Here is an 18,256-nt window from a genome sequence, read left to right on the forward strand (position 1 = left end):
GGAAGGATGCTCTTGGGCTGTCTGTTGGCAGCGCCGCCTTGCCCACATTTCCCCCATGCAGCTCAATATATTGCATGAAAAGAAGGACCCTTCTTAATTGAAATACAGACAGAAAAGGAAGTATTTTCTTTTCTGGAGCACCACAGGTAAAAACTTAAAGTTTAGAGGAGCTACTAAGAACCTGGCCAATCCTCCAAAAAGTTCAAATTCTAAGGAGAACTTACTCTACATTTTGAATTATAAGTCATTCTTACTTGAAAATCTGATATAAGAAGTCATATTGTGTATTACTGTTTTAAATTGAATAATCTCAACCTTATCGTTATAATGAGATTTCATGAGAAGTAGAATACCAGTAAATATTATACAGGAGCAGGATGAGCCTTAGCAATTATATCAGAAAAGTGAAATAAAAGTTGAACTTATCCTTAAAACAATTTGAGCAAAAACATGATTTATTCAAGTTTTTTCCTCAAATGATCTGGGTAACTTGCATTTTTCGATTAACGTTGCACAGATACAGGCCACAGAGGCTTTTTGTACGTGTGTTCAGCAAGGAAGAGTTATGTTGCAGTTATATACCACACTGAGGCATATGGTCCTCGGACTGTTTTCAGTAAGCATTTAATCATTCTTTCCAAAGGCCTCTTAACTCAGCTAGTTTTTCACAAAGTAATGAGCGCTTTATTCCTCGGGAAATATGTCTAAATGGCTTAGCACAATATAGTTACATAGTGCATCTATTATACCAGGAGTACATTTTGTTGTTACAAGACTTTGGAAAGCATAAAGACTGCTCTGAAATTGAAATATTTCCCCCAGATGTTTGATTGCCTAAGTACAGGCTATATTAAGGAACAGAAGCAAAACAACCCTTGTGGTTTCACAGTTGTCCTATCACCGCACAGACTCTTTTATAATCCTCTGAATAAAATCTAATTTGTTTCATCTGGTGAAGAGATCATTTCTAGCTTCTGACCTATGTGAGTAAGAAGATCTGATAATCTGAATTGCATTTCGTATTAAACTTGTACTTGGTGGGCAAAGCAAATTGTTGATGTTCTTTCTGGATAATATTTTTAAAAATATTCATCTTAGTTAAGATAAACTTGCATATTTTGATGTTGATTCGCCCTTCCTTTGTATGCAGCTCTTTAGAGGTAAAGCTGCTTTTTTCCCCCATTTGGTAATACTTCATTTTACAACATTTTAAGTCAAAGACTTGCCCTTAATATAATGCCCATTCTAAGCTATTTCTTTCTAGAAAATTCATAACCTGAAACTGCCAGGAGGAACCACTCAGCTAATCACCCTCTCATTGCCCGAAATGAGGAAAGGACCCTCTGTTCTCCTTCTTTAGCTCTTTTCAATTCTGTGGTCACCTTCCTAGAAGTCTTAACTCCCAGTTTGAGAAACACTAAAATTGGTGAAGAGTGTCAATCTTTTAACTTTATATTAACTAAAAATATCTTTTTAGGATTACCAGGAACACTGGTCTCAATTTGAAAATGCAAAATCAAGCAATGGACCCAGAGGTCAATCTTCAGAAACAACCAATGGCCAGCAACCTTCCAGAAGACCAGCCAAGCACAAGATTCAAAAACAGCATGAACACCGGCATGGCCCAAAGTCTTTGGTGACTGAAGAGCTGGTTGTCAGTCAAGGAAACCAGAATAACGCTTCCAGACAGCAGCAAACCCCAACTAAGCCTATACCTACGGCAGTGAAACAGGAAACAGTCGTGGTTATGAATGCCCCGAACAATGATTTACAATACTCAGGTATACCGAGAAGCCAGGAACCCAAAGTAACCTCCAATAAATATGCTCCACCACACCAGGCTTCTGACAAGGTGTTATATAGAAATTCTACCAGGTGTCACTCCATGATGAACGTTAATACGGAAAGAGGACGCAAAGACCAAGAAGAGAAAAGATTTTCAAATCAGCAGCTACACATCGACACTCTTTCCAATACGGACTTGAACTATCTTCATGAACTGAATAAGAAGCACGCATCCCTTAGCCAGAAAGGCTCTCAGTCTGTTTCTAACATAAATGATAGTGGATCAACTGAAAATAAGAAGCAACCCAAACGGACTTACACAGAAACAAAGTATAAGGACTTAGAAATATTATGGTAAGAATTTCCTGTTCTCAAGTGGTTTTCTAGAGTAATGAGAGGCTGCTAGAGAAAGACAGGACGGGGAGGACGGGGTGGAGGGGCGGGGGCTGTTCATGGCGATGGTCAGGCAAGAGGAAAAATTCTCCTAACGACGTTCTTGCCTTTGATTTCTGCAGAAAATAGTCCACTTTTGATGTATTTCTTCTTCCCTGTCTCCTCTACTTTTTTCACTGTCGTTAAACCAGAGGTTGGAGGGAGAAGGGCAGAGGGACCCAGTCAAAAAAGATCAGTATATTTTGAGGGTCGCAAGTAATGTTCAGAGGGAACAAATTCTCTCCAACTCTGTAATGGTCTATCCTAAGAAAATAATCTAAAATACAGGAAAAAACCACTTGGGTATAAAAATATCATTTACAACCATATGATATTACTTATATGAGAAATCTAAAATATGGCCCAAATGACCCTATCTACAAAACAGAAACAGAATCACAGACGTAGAGAACAGACTTGTGGTTACCAAGGGGGAGGACGGGGAGGGAGAGGGATGGACCGGGAATTCGGGGTTGGTAGATGCAAACTATTACATTTAGGATGGATAAACGACAGGTCCTACTGTATAGCACAGGGAACTGTATTCAGTATCCTGTGATAAACCACAATGGAAAAGAATACAAAAAAGGAATGTCTATATGTGGATAACTGAGTCACTTTGCTGTACAGCAGAGATTGTCACAGCATTGTACATCAGCTACACTTCAATAAAAAAATATATATATCTCATTTACAGAAATGACAACAATAATTGAATAAGGAAATGTTTAGATTAATTATAATATTTAATATCATGTAACCATTAAAAAACATGTTTATGAGGAAATTCTTCTATAAAGAGAAAATAGTACAGTGCAAAAATAACACCTAAGGAGTATGAGCTCTATCTACTCTGTCAAAATGTGCAGAGAAGACGAAAAATGCACCAAAATGTCAATAGTGGTTATTTCTGGCAAGAGAGATTGGGATTCTTTTTAATTTCTTCTTTATATTTTCTGACTTGTCCCAGTTCCCTACAGTGTAGATGCATTACTTCTATAATTAGAAGAAAGAAAAGCTATTTTTAAAATCGGGGTATTTCTTGATATCATTCAGTCAAATGTGTTTATTACATACCTGATAGGGCTGAATATAGGACTAAAAAGCTATAAAAGATACAAAAGTAGTATGATGCATGGGAACCTTCAAGGAGCTTATTTTCAAAGTAGGGAGACAGTTTGACACACATGAATTAATGAGAAGACATTTAAGTGCTCCACGTGGAGGTATGGAATGTACAATGAATAAGATTCAGAATTTGCTTCCTAGAAGAGATAGTGATAGATAGATAGCAGGCATTCTCATCTTTTTTTCCTGACTTTAGAGGGAGTGAGTCTAACATTTTTGCCATTAAAAATATTTAATTTTTAGTAGTTAGGGAGATAAATAGGAACTGACCTCCTATTCCTATTTTTTTCCTGCAAAGAACTTCTATCATAAATAGATATTTAATGTTATCAAATTCTCTGCATCAATTGAAAAATTTTCTCCTTGAATCCTTTATGTGGCTAAATGTGTTAACAGATTTTCTAACATTCCATCGTCCTTTTATTCCTAGGACTAACCCAACTTGTCACACGATTTTAATATATTGCTTGATTTGATTTGTTAACACTGTTTAGGATTTAACATTCACATGCAGGAAGTGAAACTGGCTTAAAATTCTCCAATCTGCCATTGGCCCCCGCCTGGATGTGTTATCAAGATTATACCAGCCTTAAAATAATTCCCCCATTTTATATCCTCTGGGAGACTTCATGTACAACTGGAACTGCTTCTTGAAGATTTCATAGAATTTTCCAGTAAAACTATTTAGTTCTCATGTGTTTTTTTGTTTGGCTTTTCTTTTGTTGTTATTTGTGAGCAGATATTAAACTTTAAACTACTTACTTTTTTTGTGATACTCATATATTTGTATTAATTTCTACTATGTTAATTTGTCCTAGCCACCCTACTTTTTCCAATACATATTGTCTTTATTTTTTTAATACTGTCTGTTGAACTGATAGAACTTTCTGCTACTTCTTCCCTCTACTGATTTGGAAATGCATATTCTCTTTCTATTCTCTTTTTTTTTTTTAACTTACATTATTAACTAGTCTAGTGTTAAAATTTCTATTCTGCAGACATATTCAAATCATTGGATTGTTGTAATCCAATCACCCTTTGTGTCATACATATTATTTTTATCCAGCATCTTATAGCTCTAAAACTAATCATTGTTTTATTACTGTTGTATAGAGTCAGTGCTGTTTTAGATTTAACCAGTTGTTTATTATCGTCTTTGCCTCCCATTCTTTTTTCCATTTTACTCTTTCTTCCTGAAGTAGATCCTTTAGAAGTTCTTTCAGCAAGTACATTTCACTGGTAAATTTACCGGAAATTCCTTTACTTTCCTCTCTATCTTAAATTATGTTTAACTTGATAAAGAATTAACCTCTTTGAAAACATTGTTTTTCTATTTCCTGGCTTCTCTATTTCTTCGAAAAGTCTTTTATCAATGTAATTATCATTCTTTTTGTCTTTGTCTTTTTTTCTCTTCTTGGTTTTGAGGTCTCTGTTTTTGGTGTTCTGAAGCTTTGCTGTGATGTATCTAGGTTTGAAATTTGTAATCCTGCTTGTGATTTTTCTGGGATTCCTAAATCTGAGTGTTCATTTCTTTCATAAATTCTGGAAAATTATCACCCATTTTTCCTTTGAATATTATGTCTCCCAAATTTGCTCTCATATTCCTTCAGGAACACAAAGTAGATGTATATTTGATTCTCTTATTCTAGACTCTGTGTCTTTTTAACTGTTCCTTATTTCCATCTCTTATCCCTCTATGCCTCTTTCTGAGAAATTTCCTCTAAGTTTCTAAGTCTCTTCAGCCCCAATATGCTCTTTGGTGTATCCACTGAGTTGTAAATTTCAGTAATGGTGTTTTTCATGTCTAGGAGTTCTACATGGTTCTGATTAAAACCTTCCTGTTATTTTTTCAGAATATATTTCTCGGGGTTTTGATTTCTTCCTTCATGTCTTTAATCATTATAAACATGCTTCCTTATGAATGCTGTCTAATATTCAATTACCTTAAGTTCTTAGAAATCTACTACTGCTTTGTGTGTGTATCTGCTCATTCTCATACTTGGTAGGTTATTTACTCACATGTTCTAGGATTTTGGATTGTGAACTTAATGTTTATCATCTTCTCTGTAGACACCTAGGCAGGCTTGGGTGGGAATGTATCCTTCCAGAGAACTTGCTTCTGCCAGATACTACAGAGGTATCCTTCCTCTAGGATCGCTTTATGTTAATTTCTTGGTGTTGGATTTCCATGATTATGTGGGGAAGGTAAATTTGAACCCCAAATGTTGTCCCGTAGATATTCACAGGGAATTTTTTTCCCAGCTCAGAGCCTACATTAAGACAGATAGTCTTGCTTTGTTGTTTCCCAAGGCTGGTGAATGAGTTTTTCACTAATTTGCCTTTTTATTGAGGGTGTAGCTCTTCAAGGGTTACATACAGCCTTCACGCAGGCATCTCAGTTCTGATTCTCTGCCCGACACAGAGCCAAGATCTCACATATCCCATACCAGTGTTGAATGGTGAAACTCAAGCACTTAGGTCCCCCAACTCCCTCAAAGAAAGCCATAGCTTCATCTTATCTAAATCTGCTTTAGTTTTAGTTTCTGTTTAGTTTGTGGTCTCTGAAGATTCCCTGTCTCTCTTACAAATCCAACTATCTAACCAAAAGGACATTTGTTTAATTTAATCCAACCTGTCCAGGTATTTTGTGGTGGGAATGCCTTTGATTTTTCAGAATGATGTTTTTTCTATTCTGAATGCACTAAATGAAAGTTCTAAGTAAGAGCTAGAATATCCTAAAGAAAAAATAGAGGATATTAAGAAATTAATGTATTTATGAAAAGATTAAGCTAAAGAACATTAATTTGATTGGGGGAGTGATAAATACATCAAATTAATGGTTCATAAAGACTTCTATGCTATAAGTCTTATGTATCTAGGTTTCATTAACAGATTTGTGCTTTTTTTTTTTCCTTTAAGGAAGTTCCATTCTTCCTCTGAGAGCCAACCTGCTAGCGCCTCTCCAGACTCCCGGCTCACCCAGACAACGGAGCAGCATCAGCAAGCGCTAATGCATCTGACTGAGGTGCATCCCCACGAAGGGGCCTTACCCGGCGTCACGCTTCCACCCATACCGTCAAGGGTGGAAAGTGAATCCCAACTCAGTTCAGAGAGAAGCCAAAGAAACCAAGTGAAAATTAGCCGTAGCAATTCTGAAGGCTATCTGTTTCAACTGGAAAAGGGGAAGAAGCATGGGAAAAGAAGCAGCATTAAGGTAATAAAAGCATCTTACTTACTTAACCTTTTATTTTGATAATACACAGGGACCTTGATTTTCATTCTCCTTATCACAGGCCTGGAATAGGGGTGCTGCTGCCGCTCCTTCTTCCTCTAGTCCCCACCCCTTCTCAGGCTTCATCTCACCTCAGCTCCTGCAGTAAAACACCCAGGACAGCCAATGACTGAGCTTTCTTCTGAAATGTTTGCTTTACTGAGTTCTGTGTTTACCTAAGATTCACCATGACTAGCACCTTTGTGCACTTAGGTCTTTCCCATCGAGTCTGCTTTGTTAAATAAGGGAAATGGGGATGGGAGGCAAAGAGGAAGGTTTCCAGGAAGAAATGAAGGAGCATTGAAGGAGTCTTTTTATGTCCTTTGTGTTTCTCTACTGTTACAAACAATAAAAACCCCTCAGGAAAGATCACTTGTTTCTAGTGTCAAATAGTAAGGAAAAGGCTGGAAAATGCATTCTGCTTTACTGGGCAACAGGGAAGTAGTTGCCCAGTTTACTGGCTGGAAGCAATAGTCCTGTGGTGGATTGGCCCCGCCAGGAACAGACTCTGAAATGGAGATTTCTGAGCAAGAGAGTTACCGGGGAACCACCCCTGTCGGGGGGGGGAGAGGGCAGGGCCGGGTGAGGGAGAAGGGGCGGCTTTGAGACTGGTGCAAAGGACGCCTCCGCCAAGCCCATGAGGGTTCTGAAGTTGGGATGGCCCTTCAGAGGCAAGGAACCCAGCTGTTCCCCCACATGGATCAGCCATTGGCTATTGACTGTCTCTGGGGGAGGGTTGTAACTTTGGGCACAGCCGCTCCATCTGACTGAGGTCAGTTCTTAGGGAGGGACTCGACTGTGAGCCGTAGCAGACAACACTCCCAGCAGCCGGGGAACCAGTGGACACCCGTGGGGCGTCCACTGTAAGGCAGATTTAGGGAGCCATCCTTAGTTCAACTCAACATATATGTGTTGAATTCCTACCAGGAACTGTGTCAGGTGCTGGGATGCACAGCAAACGAGCCATGCCCTTTCCCCAGCAGTATCATGTTGAAATAAAAGAGAGAGAGATGCACAGTGAACACAGAGGAGCACAGAGCGGGACACATCCCCACCTGCGAGCCAAGCAGAGCTTCAGGAGGTGATCGTGAGGCATCTTAGAGGATGATTGAGAGTTAGCAAAAGAAGGAAGACTGAAAGTATTTTAGGCAGGGAGACCAGTGTAAGTGAATGTTCTGAAGCTTGAGAGAACACAAAGCATGCTGGGAACTGATGCATTTTAGGTCTGCTGTCACTCAAACTGGGAGGTGCTGAGTGTTGAGAGGTGACAGTGGAGAAGTAGGTCAGGGACCGGGTCTTCGAGGATCTTGCTCGTCATTGGAAGAAGGAGGGCTCTAATCCCTCAGCTGGTGTTGGGGCGGGGGGTTGGCGGGGGGCATGGAAGAATTTTCACCACAGTTAGATTAATGTTTTAGAAAGACTGCTCTGGCTGTGGTGTGCAGGGCAGGTGCAAGGCACTCCAGGAATAGGGGATCGTGAAGTCAGTGGACACCCACAGAGCGAGCCTCAGAAAAAAAGGAAAGGGTGGCCTTGAAGAGAAGAAAGGAAAGCTGGACTAGAATGACAGTGGGTCCTATTGCAGAGAAGAAAAGGAGGACCAGCTTGGTGTGTCCTCCTGAGATAGAACCTCAGAGGCTGGTGCACATGAAATGCCCCAGCCCACTGCCGCCACCTGCAAGCCTAGGCCTTCAGCTCACTCACAGCCCCGGGGTCCTTCCCTCTGCCCCTTCCCACATGCTGACCTGAGGGCTTCTTGAGCTCCTCACGTGACCCTCCCTCACATCCTCCGTCCTGCCGGGGTACCTAATTCTTGCCCAGGCTGTGGAAACCACTACTGGTTGTTTAGAGCTGGGATGATCCCCAGTTTCACAGTAAATAAGAAGAAATATGTTCCTGGCTTCATAAGTAACTTATTTTTCCACCAAAACATTATTACTTGACAGTTAATCGTACCTAATCTGAGGTATGATTAGCACTGTTTTCAAGTACTTCATAAATAGAATAGGGTTTGTAGGCTGGACTAGGAAGCCAGACACTGTGCGTATTATTATTTCTATAGGGAAATGTATTCAGAGCTCAGGAACCAACACATTCTCAAGGTGAGGGCGTGCTGTCACTCTGGAATTTACGAGTTACCAGGGCCTAAAAAAGAGCTCAAACTCACTACCTCGGAAGAGAACCTTCTGGGTTAGGGTTCTTGCCAACTGTGGATTATTGTTGACAATGCAAGCTTTTAACAATTCCTAATGAGCAGGGTTTAGTGGAAGTCACGCACTCAGCCATTTCTAAATTCTCATCACCTAACCTCTCTGTGACTCGGACAAGTTATTAATTCACCTGAGCCCCTATTTCCTCATACGCACAATCAGAATTGTTCTTTTTGTAGATTTGGTTTGACAGTTAAGTGCAACAATGTATTAAAACCTTAGCTTAGGCTTCCCTGGTGACGCAGTGTTTAGGAATCTGCCTGCCAATGCAGGGGATATGGGTTCGAGCCCTGGTCCGGGAAGATCCCACATGCTGTGGAGCAACTAAGCCCGTGCGCCACAACTACTGAGCCCACTGCCACAACAACTGAAGGCTGCACACCTAGAGCCTGTGCTCCACAACAAGAGAAGCCACCGCAACGAGAATCCCGCACACCGCAACGAAGAGTAGCCCCCTGCTCGCCGCGCGCAGCAATGAAGACCCAACGCAGCCAAAAATAAATAAATGCATAAATAAAGTAAAAAAAAAAAAACTTAGCTTAGTGCCTAGCAAAGAATAGACATCAACTAAATGTTAGTTTCCTTTCCCTTCCTTCTCCTTTTGGTGTTTGAATCTGTGTTTTACCGAGGGAAGGCAGAGGACAGTACCCAGTGATGATGTGGATCATGACACAGCTAAGATCGGGGAGGGAAGGGAAGAGGAAGAAAGAGAACTTCCACTTCCCACTTCCCAAGCCCTCTTTCCAACTTGGGAAATCCCTGCCTTCCTGCTTTCTCTCAGAGATGTTGCAATCCACACGTATCCGTTTTCTCCATCCAAGACTTTCAGCCTACATCCGACAAAGACACAGAAGCACTCTTTGTCCGGGAAGCCATTCCAGAAGCTAAAATGATTTAGAACCGAGCTATTTGTATAGGACAGCAGGTAGCCGGGGCCCCAGACAGAGGGACTCATTCCCCAGGTCATGCCCATTTCCTAGTCAAAGCAAATCTCATGGTTGCCAAGGGAATCGACTCGAATCACATTAAAAATCTGAGGATTTGTCAAGATAATAGGCCCAAGCACCGTTCCTCTTCTCCTGGCAGTTCTGTTGTGACCAGTTTACGAACATTCAGCATTGTCCACGCCACTGAATGCAGACATCAGGCAGTGAGAGAGTAACACAGCACAAGTGATGACAAACAGTAATAAAAATATCTACCGCAACCGGCCACAAAGTAACTGCTTAAGGAGTTCTCTGCCAGCTGTGTCGCGCTGAGCCGCAGTAATTAACCCGTGTGTTTGTTGTCACAGACAATCCGGGTATTGCTGCTTGACTGCTTCTAAGACGAGGTTTATTTGGATTAAGTTTAGCAACCGCAGAGCAAATTTCCTTCACTTGCTGTTCCGCAGTATTTGAGGCATTGTTTTCCGTCCGTCTCTGAGTAACTTTCTCACCCTTACACATCTGAGGAATGTTCTGGAGGAAAGCCCCGCAGTGTCCCCCACAGCGGGGCACGACCTCTCAGAGTTGAAACAAGTCCTCCCGGGACAGTCAATGTCATTTCCAAGTCAGGCACCTTTTGCCCCCCCGCTTACAATAAAAGTCACTCTTCCGGCTTGAGAAGACGTGTGATTGATGGCCGGCAGAAACCTTCCACCAGGAGATCCTATGCCAGACTCTGCCAAAGCCACGACCAGTGGACACTGATTCCAAGGGGTAGATCTGGTCTGGTCAGCCGTCAGCTAGAGCCAGGGTTGGCTGATGTCACCCTGTGTGCATCTCATGCAAAGAGTAGCAGCAAACCCCGCTGGGGATTTTTTGAAAACATGCTTTTATTTTCCCCGTGTTTGGAGACCTAATGAGACTATTATTGTTGATTTAATTTTTAAAAATGGGGGGTGGCATGGTGCTATTGTGACCTTTTGGTCTTGTAACAGCCAAAGAGAGGTAAATCAAACTAAATTCTAGGGATTATTTGACTATGAAAGCCTTTTGAAGAGACAGAAAGTAGCTTAGTGGTTGCCTAGGGCTGGAGGTGGGGGGAGGGAAGGGACTGCTAATGGGTACGGGGTTTCTTTTTAGGTCAATGAAAATGTTCTAAAATTGGATTGTGGTGACTTTCGCACAACTTGATGACTATACTAAAAACCACTGAACTGTACAACTTCAAATGGGTGAATTTGGTGGTGTGTGAATTTTATCTCAATAAACCTGTGAAAAAGAATTTTGATGGGAAGAGATCAAACAAAATTACAGCACTGGGAACCAATCAAGATTACTTGAAGCTAACAAGTAAATCCAGGATTTTTCATTGCCAGTCACCCAGAACAAACTCTGTTAGGAGCCATCGCTCTGCCTTGAGAAACATCTCTTCACTGGAAGCAGCTCAGCCTGTCAAGGAGTCAGTGGCATTTGGAGATGACCACTTCGGGCCACACTCTTTCCTTGTGTCAGTCTGCAGTGCTAGACCGTGGGCTCTGTTTTTCTGTGACAGCCACGATATTTATTCGAAGTGATAGTAAGAACTTCAACGGGGATGCAATAAGCAATTATTCATGCTTTACATTACATCTTTTGTGAGTTGGTGGAATGATTAAAGCTAAGCTGCTTCAGACTAAGGATGCGATTTCTGGGCACTGATCATTTCTGTCTCATCAGTTTTGGACAAACTGGATTTATGACTTGGATGTGAGTGGGGTTCTCTCCTTTTTCATTACTGGTTTACTTTGGCAAATGGTAACTTAGTGATTTCAAAACAATGGCGGAGATGGCATATGCCAGATAAAGAACAAATTTGCAATCGCAAAGTATAGGATATCTGAGTTCATTCACCTATTAAAAATTAGCAGAGGTTTTAAAACGTGATAATACCCAGTGTCATCGAGGTTTGGACAAAAAGAGCATTCTTCTACCTTGTTAACAGAAGTGTTCACGAATGGCCCTGAATATGTTCATGATTCTGTCTCAGTAATCTCACTTCTCTTAATTTATCTCAAAGAAATAATCAGAGTAGCCCACAAACAACGCTCATCCCTAGGACATCTTAAATGTTCAACATTTAGAAGAATCGCTAAATAATTCAACTGTAACTAGACAATAGAATGTTATACATAAAGATCACATTTTCAGAAAACATGTAGTGACAGGGAAATACAGTGTAATGGTAACCTTCTCAGCAAAAAAAATAACAAAATAATTTGTAGCATAGGGACAATTTTATAAAAGTATGAACGGATACATCTAAAGGGCAGGAAGCAGCTGTAGTGGTTTTGCTGGGTGATGAGTCTATTCTCTTAAAGGAGATTTATGATTTTGAAATGCCTTCAATGAACAATATTTCTTCTATATACTTCTTCTATATATTATATTTTCTGTATACTATATTTTAATTATTTTAGTCCAAAGACTTAAGAAAGGATCTTCTTTGACCTTTTAGAATTAGATGCACTGAAAGAGTTTTGACTACAAATATTTAGCATACTAATCAGGCAAATTCTGTTTACAGAACTTTTAATCCTTGTAGTGTAGAAGTGTTGCCTAAATGACACATGATTTTGGCCCTGTGAAGCGCTATGTACTATAAACATTTTGTAGGACCTTAGAAATACTGCCTTCAGCTACAAGCCACAGAACTACTCTTTACAGCAATTTCAAAAATAAGGGTTCATTCTTCTTACATACAGTTAATCCACAAGTAGGTAGTTGCTAGCACCGGTGGTTCTATAGCTCAAAACATCAGAACCAGTATTTGTACGATTCTCTTGTTCTTTTTTTCTTTCCTGGCTACAAGATTGCTGCTGTATCTCCAGAAATCACATCCACATTCAAGGCAAGATAAAGGGAAAGGGGGAGGGGCTGTGCCAATCCAATTAAAGGTTTTCCAAGATGCACCCTCTGTCTATGCCAGCAAACCTTCATTCATATCTCATGGGCCAGAGTTCAGTGCTGGGGTCTAGAGGAAAGAGCTTTTGGCTCTGAGCCTGGGAAATGGCAATGGAGAAGCTAAGTGGTCTGACCTCCAGGTCGGTCAGTAGGCACTGTGAGCAGTAACAGTTGATATAAGTGTCTACGTAAGTTCATTGTTAAGATTTGAGAATTATATGCAGTAACTCTCTATATGATGAAATGTTCTGTCTTTAAAGTCTCTGGACTATCTCTGCCAAATTCTGTCTTAGGAAAGGGCACGTTAGATATATTGTATATTTTAGGACTTAATAATTAACAGGAACTTTCCAAATTTAGAAAAATACCATGCTTTGCCATGAGCATATAGACAGGTGGCACCATACACGGTTAGCTCAGAACTGCTGCCTCTGCGGTATGGCTGTTTACCCTAAGCACCAATTTTGAGGCACCCTAAGATCACTGCCGTCACCCAAACCATCTCTTTGGTATTGTCCTTCCTGCCCTTCCCACGGAAGACAACTCAATGAACTCACAAATGCAAAGAAAAGAGGCCTTTGTTTCCCCACAAGGGTATCTGAAGCAAGTAGCAAGTCAGATTTCATGTCAAAAGTGGGAGTTTGGGGAATATCTTAACCTATCCTACAGTCAGGAGCGCGTTAGTATTTTTCCTGCCTGTTACTGTGCTCAACTGACATAATTTAATAATTAAATAGCCTCGGTCTGTTACTCTGTCCCTTTACTTTATTTTTTTTGTTTTTTCTTTTGCGGCACGCGGGCCTCTCACTGTTGTGGCCTCTCCCGTTGCGGAAAACAGGCTCCGGACGCGCAGGCTCAGCGGCCATGGCTCACGGGCCCAGCCGCTCCGCGGCATGCGGGATCCTCCCGGACCGGGGAACGAACCCGCCTCCCCTGCATCAGCAGGCGGACCCCCAACCACTGCACCACCAGGGAAGCCCATACTCTGTCCCTTTAAATATGCAATAGTAATAAGCATTATCGTGTAAAATTATTTGTACCTTTCAAAATATCCAAAATCACACTGAATAAAATGAGTTTCTCAGTGGGTCTTGCTTAGACCCTTAACCCTTAAATGTTTCCTTTCTTTTGAATATTATGACATTAGACAGGGTGCTCTCTCTTCGAAGCAGTGTGCTTACCTGATTCGTTTAGATCGCCTCTTCCAGGGAAATCAGTTGGTTCAGTGAACGGTACAAAACTAGACATACTACTCATAGCAGCAGCAGCAAATTAGTAATGGATCCGTTATGATAAAAATGTTAATAACAAAGCAGCACTTCACTCACTTGAAATTTTTTATTTGTAATTTTCAGAATTTCAATGTTTTTTATTGCAGAAGTGGAAAAGTCCAAACATGTTAGCTCACCAGCTACAAATTACCAAGGAAACTGTTATCAATGACGACCACTAAAATGGAAGAATTGTTGGGAAACACACCCACTCTCCCACGGTCCACACAGGCTGCCATTCTTCATTTTGCTTCTTCCCTTTCTTATGTGGCCATGACAACTCGAGGGTGGGGGACATACAAGTCTTTAAAAGAAACTGTCACTTTGATTGTATTTTTAGAGTTCCAAGCTGAAAGCTTATCAGAACAGAGACATGAAGCTTGGAGGCCTCGGACCTGACCTTGAGTCCATCAGAGACAAAGTGAGTGTGATGTACCTACAGCAATTCCAGGATTGGATTTGCCATTTGTCTTCCAGCAAAACTGTATAAAGATACCCCCAGAACCGAGGGGTAGGGTAGGCTGTGACAAAGCGAGAGAGAGGCATGGACATATATACACTACCAAACGTAAGGTAGATAGCTAGTGGGAAGCAGCCACATAGCACAGGGAGATCAGCTCGGCGCTTTGTGACCGCCTGGAGGAGTGAGATAGGGAGGGTGGGAGGGAGGGAGACGCAAGAGGGAAGAGATACGGGAACATATGTATAAGTATAACTGATTCACTTTGTTATAAAGCAGAAACTAACACACCATTGTAAAGCAATTATACTCCAATAAAGATGTAAAAAATAAATAAATAAATAAAAACAAAGGTATGGACCTGAAAAAAAAAAAAAGATACCCCCAGAACCAAGTCCTAATTCAAATGTCTCCCTCTGAATAGAGACCCTTCTGAAGTAGCATTGGTAATAAGCCCCGGGCACTACTTCTACCATAAAATAAAGTTACTCAGCCAATGTTGTTTTATGTATCCACCTTTTAGTTAGTTTTGAAGGCCCAAACAGAAAAGTGGGACACATGCACATGAAAAGAGATGTGTGTGTTATGTGGTCGTTGGTCTTTCCCAATAGAGTTATCTTGATAATATTGAGGAGTGGCTACAGAGAAGACACTCAGGGTAAGAGTTTCCCAAGCCATGAAAAGTACATCCACTTTATTCTCTTTCCTCTAGTGAAAGGAGGTCTTCATTTAATGTGTTTTAACTGCAGCTGCACTCAAGGCATAAAAAGAGTAGAGTTCAAAGTTGGAAGCAAAAGTGAAAATAAATTGGGTAAACGCAACAAAGAAGAGGCTGAATGTGATTTAGCCACTGTTAAGTGAACACTGGGTGTGCTATTGCAGTGACATTCCGCCCCTCAAGAGAAACTATTTCTAGGAGAGACATTAACTTAACCATTTCACTGCTGTCACCTTACACGCGGTGATCCCATTTCCCCCGTGCCCAGCTCACTAAAATTAGTGTCAATTTAGATAGAGAACAGAGCGATCTAGCAGGACCTGTGAGTCACCCTCACTTTGTTTCTCTGAACAGACGCAGAAATTAATACAGCAAAAGGAATATGCAAAACAAGTAAAGGAATACAACATGAAGGCACTATCCATCCCGTCAAAGCCACAAATAGCAAAGACTGAAAATAAATCTGCTGTCCCTCGGCAGAAGGTAAGAAATTCTCACCAAGGCAGTTGTCTTTTTAATTAGAATTAAAAGGAAACCTCTGTGACCTCATGACAATGAATTCCCCACATTATTTGAACACAGGGGATGTTTTAGCTACTACTGTTCCTGCGGCTCCCCATCATTCACAGATATTGATGTAAAAATGATATACACACACATGATGCTGGAAGGTTAGCCTCTTTTTTCCCCTGAAGTTCACTGTTATCTTTAGTCTTCCACATGTTTTCCTCCAAGTATAGTATTTCGAGTTTCTCACACAAAAATTCAATGGTTAGGTGATTTCATAGAAAAAAACTAATAATCCTGATTAACCATCAATTTCCTTCTCTACCATTAAATAAGTTTTAAGAAATTAGCGTCTTCTTGCCATGTCCAGGTGCTTATGTCAGAGGAAAGTCCTTCACTATTTCTCTCAAGTTCATTCCCTATATTTCTCCTAAGGGATGGTACTATATAGGTTCCTCTACCCAATAAAAATGATAAATACAGGATGTTCTCCCTCTCAGAAGTCATCCAACTCTAAGTTGTGATGTGAATGAAATACGTTCTATGGAGACACAGAGCTTTGCAGCACAAGTCTCTGCCTCAGTCCCAGTAAGGACATGGGACCCTTTGCACGAGGGACAAGTGACCCTTCGGTGCTTTTAGGAATTTGTACTTCGTGTTCTCTTTCACAGACTCTCATATTTTCTATCTATTGCCTTTCTTCCTCAGACCTTGAAGACCTCAATCCACTTGATTGAGTTTCCATGATGCCACTTTTTCTTTTTTTCTCCAATCCATTATTTGTTCATGAAGAGATTCAAGGCAACAAGTCTATAACTAGAAATTCCAATAGAAGTCAACTACACACACTGAGAAGTCTGGAGTTTTTGTGTTTTGGAGATTTTTCCCCTTCTAGGACGTACATATATTATCCATTCCCATTTTAGCTCTCAAGAAACCCTTATTCAATGATTAAAGTCATTATATATTTCCTTCAAAAAAAAAAAACCCTTATTAAACTGTAAAACTGGGGGTGGGGAGAGATAAATTAGGAGTTTGGAATTAACATATAACACTACTATATATGAAATAGATAAACAACAAGGACCTACTGTATAGCACAGGAAACTATATCCAATATCTTGTAATAACTGTAATGGAAAAGACTCTGAAAAAGTATATATATATATACATATACACACACATATATATAACTGAATCACTTTGCTGTACACCTGAAACTAACACAACGTTGTAAATTAACTATACTTCAATTTTTAAAAATGGTTAATTTTAGAAAAGTAAAACATATAAAGGCAGATTTAGAAATCATATTCAGTAATCTCATTTTTATTGTAATGCCTGTCAGAACTGACATCACTGAAAAAAAGACTGCCTTTTTTTAGTATCCAGGTATCTATAGATATGCTAAAGAAAAGGAAAAAATAATTTTCAACCTCTAATAAATACTTGCAAGAGTTGTCAGAACGCAGAAACGAGAATAGTTGGTGTAATAATGGAGACTCAGTTTTATCTCAACCACAGTGATGTCTTTGGTCTCAAGCTGTAACAAGTCCTCTTTGGATGGAAAGGTCAGTTAATATCTCCTCAATAAAAGTTTGGTTTTAATAAGACTGCCAGAAGCTAAACAGATCAAACACATAAGAAATCTATTTTCAAGCACTTGAATAAAACTCAGTTTTATAAAGAAAGCGTCCAGAGTCACAACCGTACATATCATTCTTCAACTCTTTTTTTCCACAGCATTTTGTTACGTGGCTAATTGATTTTGTTTAAACTGTGCGTTATATTGCATTATTTGTATTTTCCATTTGGTCTCCATTTCCATCCATCCCTTAGTACATTATTGTAGCAATAGTCTCCAATTATATTATCAATAAACCTTTCCTAAGACTAGATTTAACTTAAGGAATCCAGGGTTCACTTCCCATCTCAAATAAAATTTTATCTTTATGCTTTTAGGCTTTGGAATATGCTAAGACCATCCCCAAACCCAAACCTGCAAATCTGAGTGGTCAAGCCTCAAAGGAAAAGAAAAATCCAACCCATGCTGGAAACGGAGACATTTTACCTGAAATCTCACTGCTGGAAGTACTGCAGAACAGACACGAAAGGGAAAAACAGGCTGTGGCTGCTTTTAAAGCCCTTCATATTGTATAGAAAAGAGATGACCAGAGATGCCCAGGGGATGGACTTGGAGAAGAGAAACTCCAACCCACTGCTCTGCATTGAGAGTGATGACCTAGCATCGTCACCTCACTGCAGTCCACGTTTGCTTCGTACAGGGTTTAAAATATGGGGCCCTGTTACATTACGGCGCCATATTTTACTTTCCAGGAAGAAAAACTATTTTAATTATTTATTTTCAGATCAGTTAATATTGGGGCTGAATAAGAACTAGGGAGTAAAGCCTTTGGGTTTTATCCTGGATCCTTTGATTTCTTTTTGGCTTTATATTGGCTCTTTTAATTTCTTAAATGAGCGCTACCCTTTCTTAGCATAATGAAACTCTTAAAGTTACCCAGAAATAAATGTATCTACTTGTGTTTCTTTCTCATTTTTCTGATTAAAAAAAAAACTATAAGCACTTCAGTTTCTATTGAAAAGAAGT

General features: G+C 40.2%; 1 protein-coding gene across 6 annotated transcripts in view; it reads left to right on the top strand.

Moving 5' to 3' along the window:
* Positions 1-17,995, top strand: part of JHY (junctional cadherin complex regulator) — a gene marked incomplete at its 5' end in the record, with an annotated part of 64,185 nt that extends 46,190 nt beyond the window's left edge. For 2 of the 6 annotated variants that reach the window (XM_079928592.1, XM_079928595.1), the window contains 5 exons: positions 1,478-2,139; positions 6,265-6,559; positions 14,301-14,381; positions 15,493-15,621; positions 17,608-17,995. In XM_079928592.1, coding sequence (XP_079784718.1) covers positions 1,478-2,139; positions 6,265-6,559; positions 14,301-14,381; positions 15,493-15,621; positions 17,608-17,805 — 1,365 coding nt within the window. In that variant the 3' untranslated portion in view covers positions 17,806-17,995. Of the gene's footprint in view, positions 1-1,477; positions 2,140-6,264; positions 6,560-14,300; positions 14,388-15,435; positions 15,622-17,607 lie in introns of all 6 variants that reach the window. The other 4 variants (XM_079928594.1, XM_079928591.1, XM_079928593.1 and 1 more) reach the window with 4 other exon arrangements.
* Between the last annotated feature and the right edge of the window lie 261 nt (positions 17,996-18,256).

Source organism: Stenella coeruleoalba, assembly GCF_951394435.1.
Source record: "Stenella coeruleoalba genome assembly, chromosome: 8".
In the NCBI taxonomy this organism is placed as follows: Eukaryota; Metazoa; Chordata; class Mammalia; order Artiodactyla; family Delphinidae; genus Stenella; species Stenella coeruleoalba.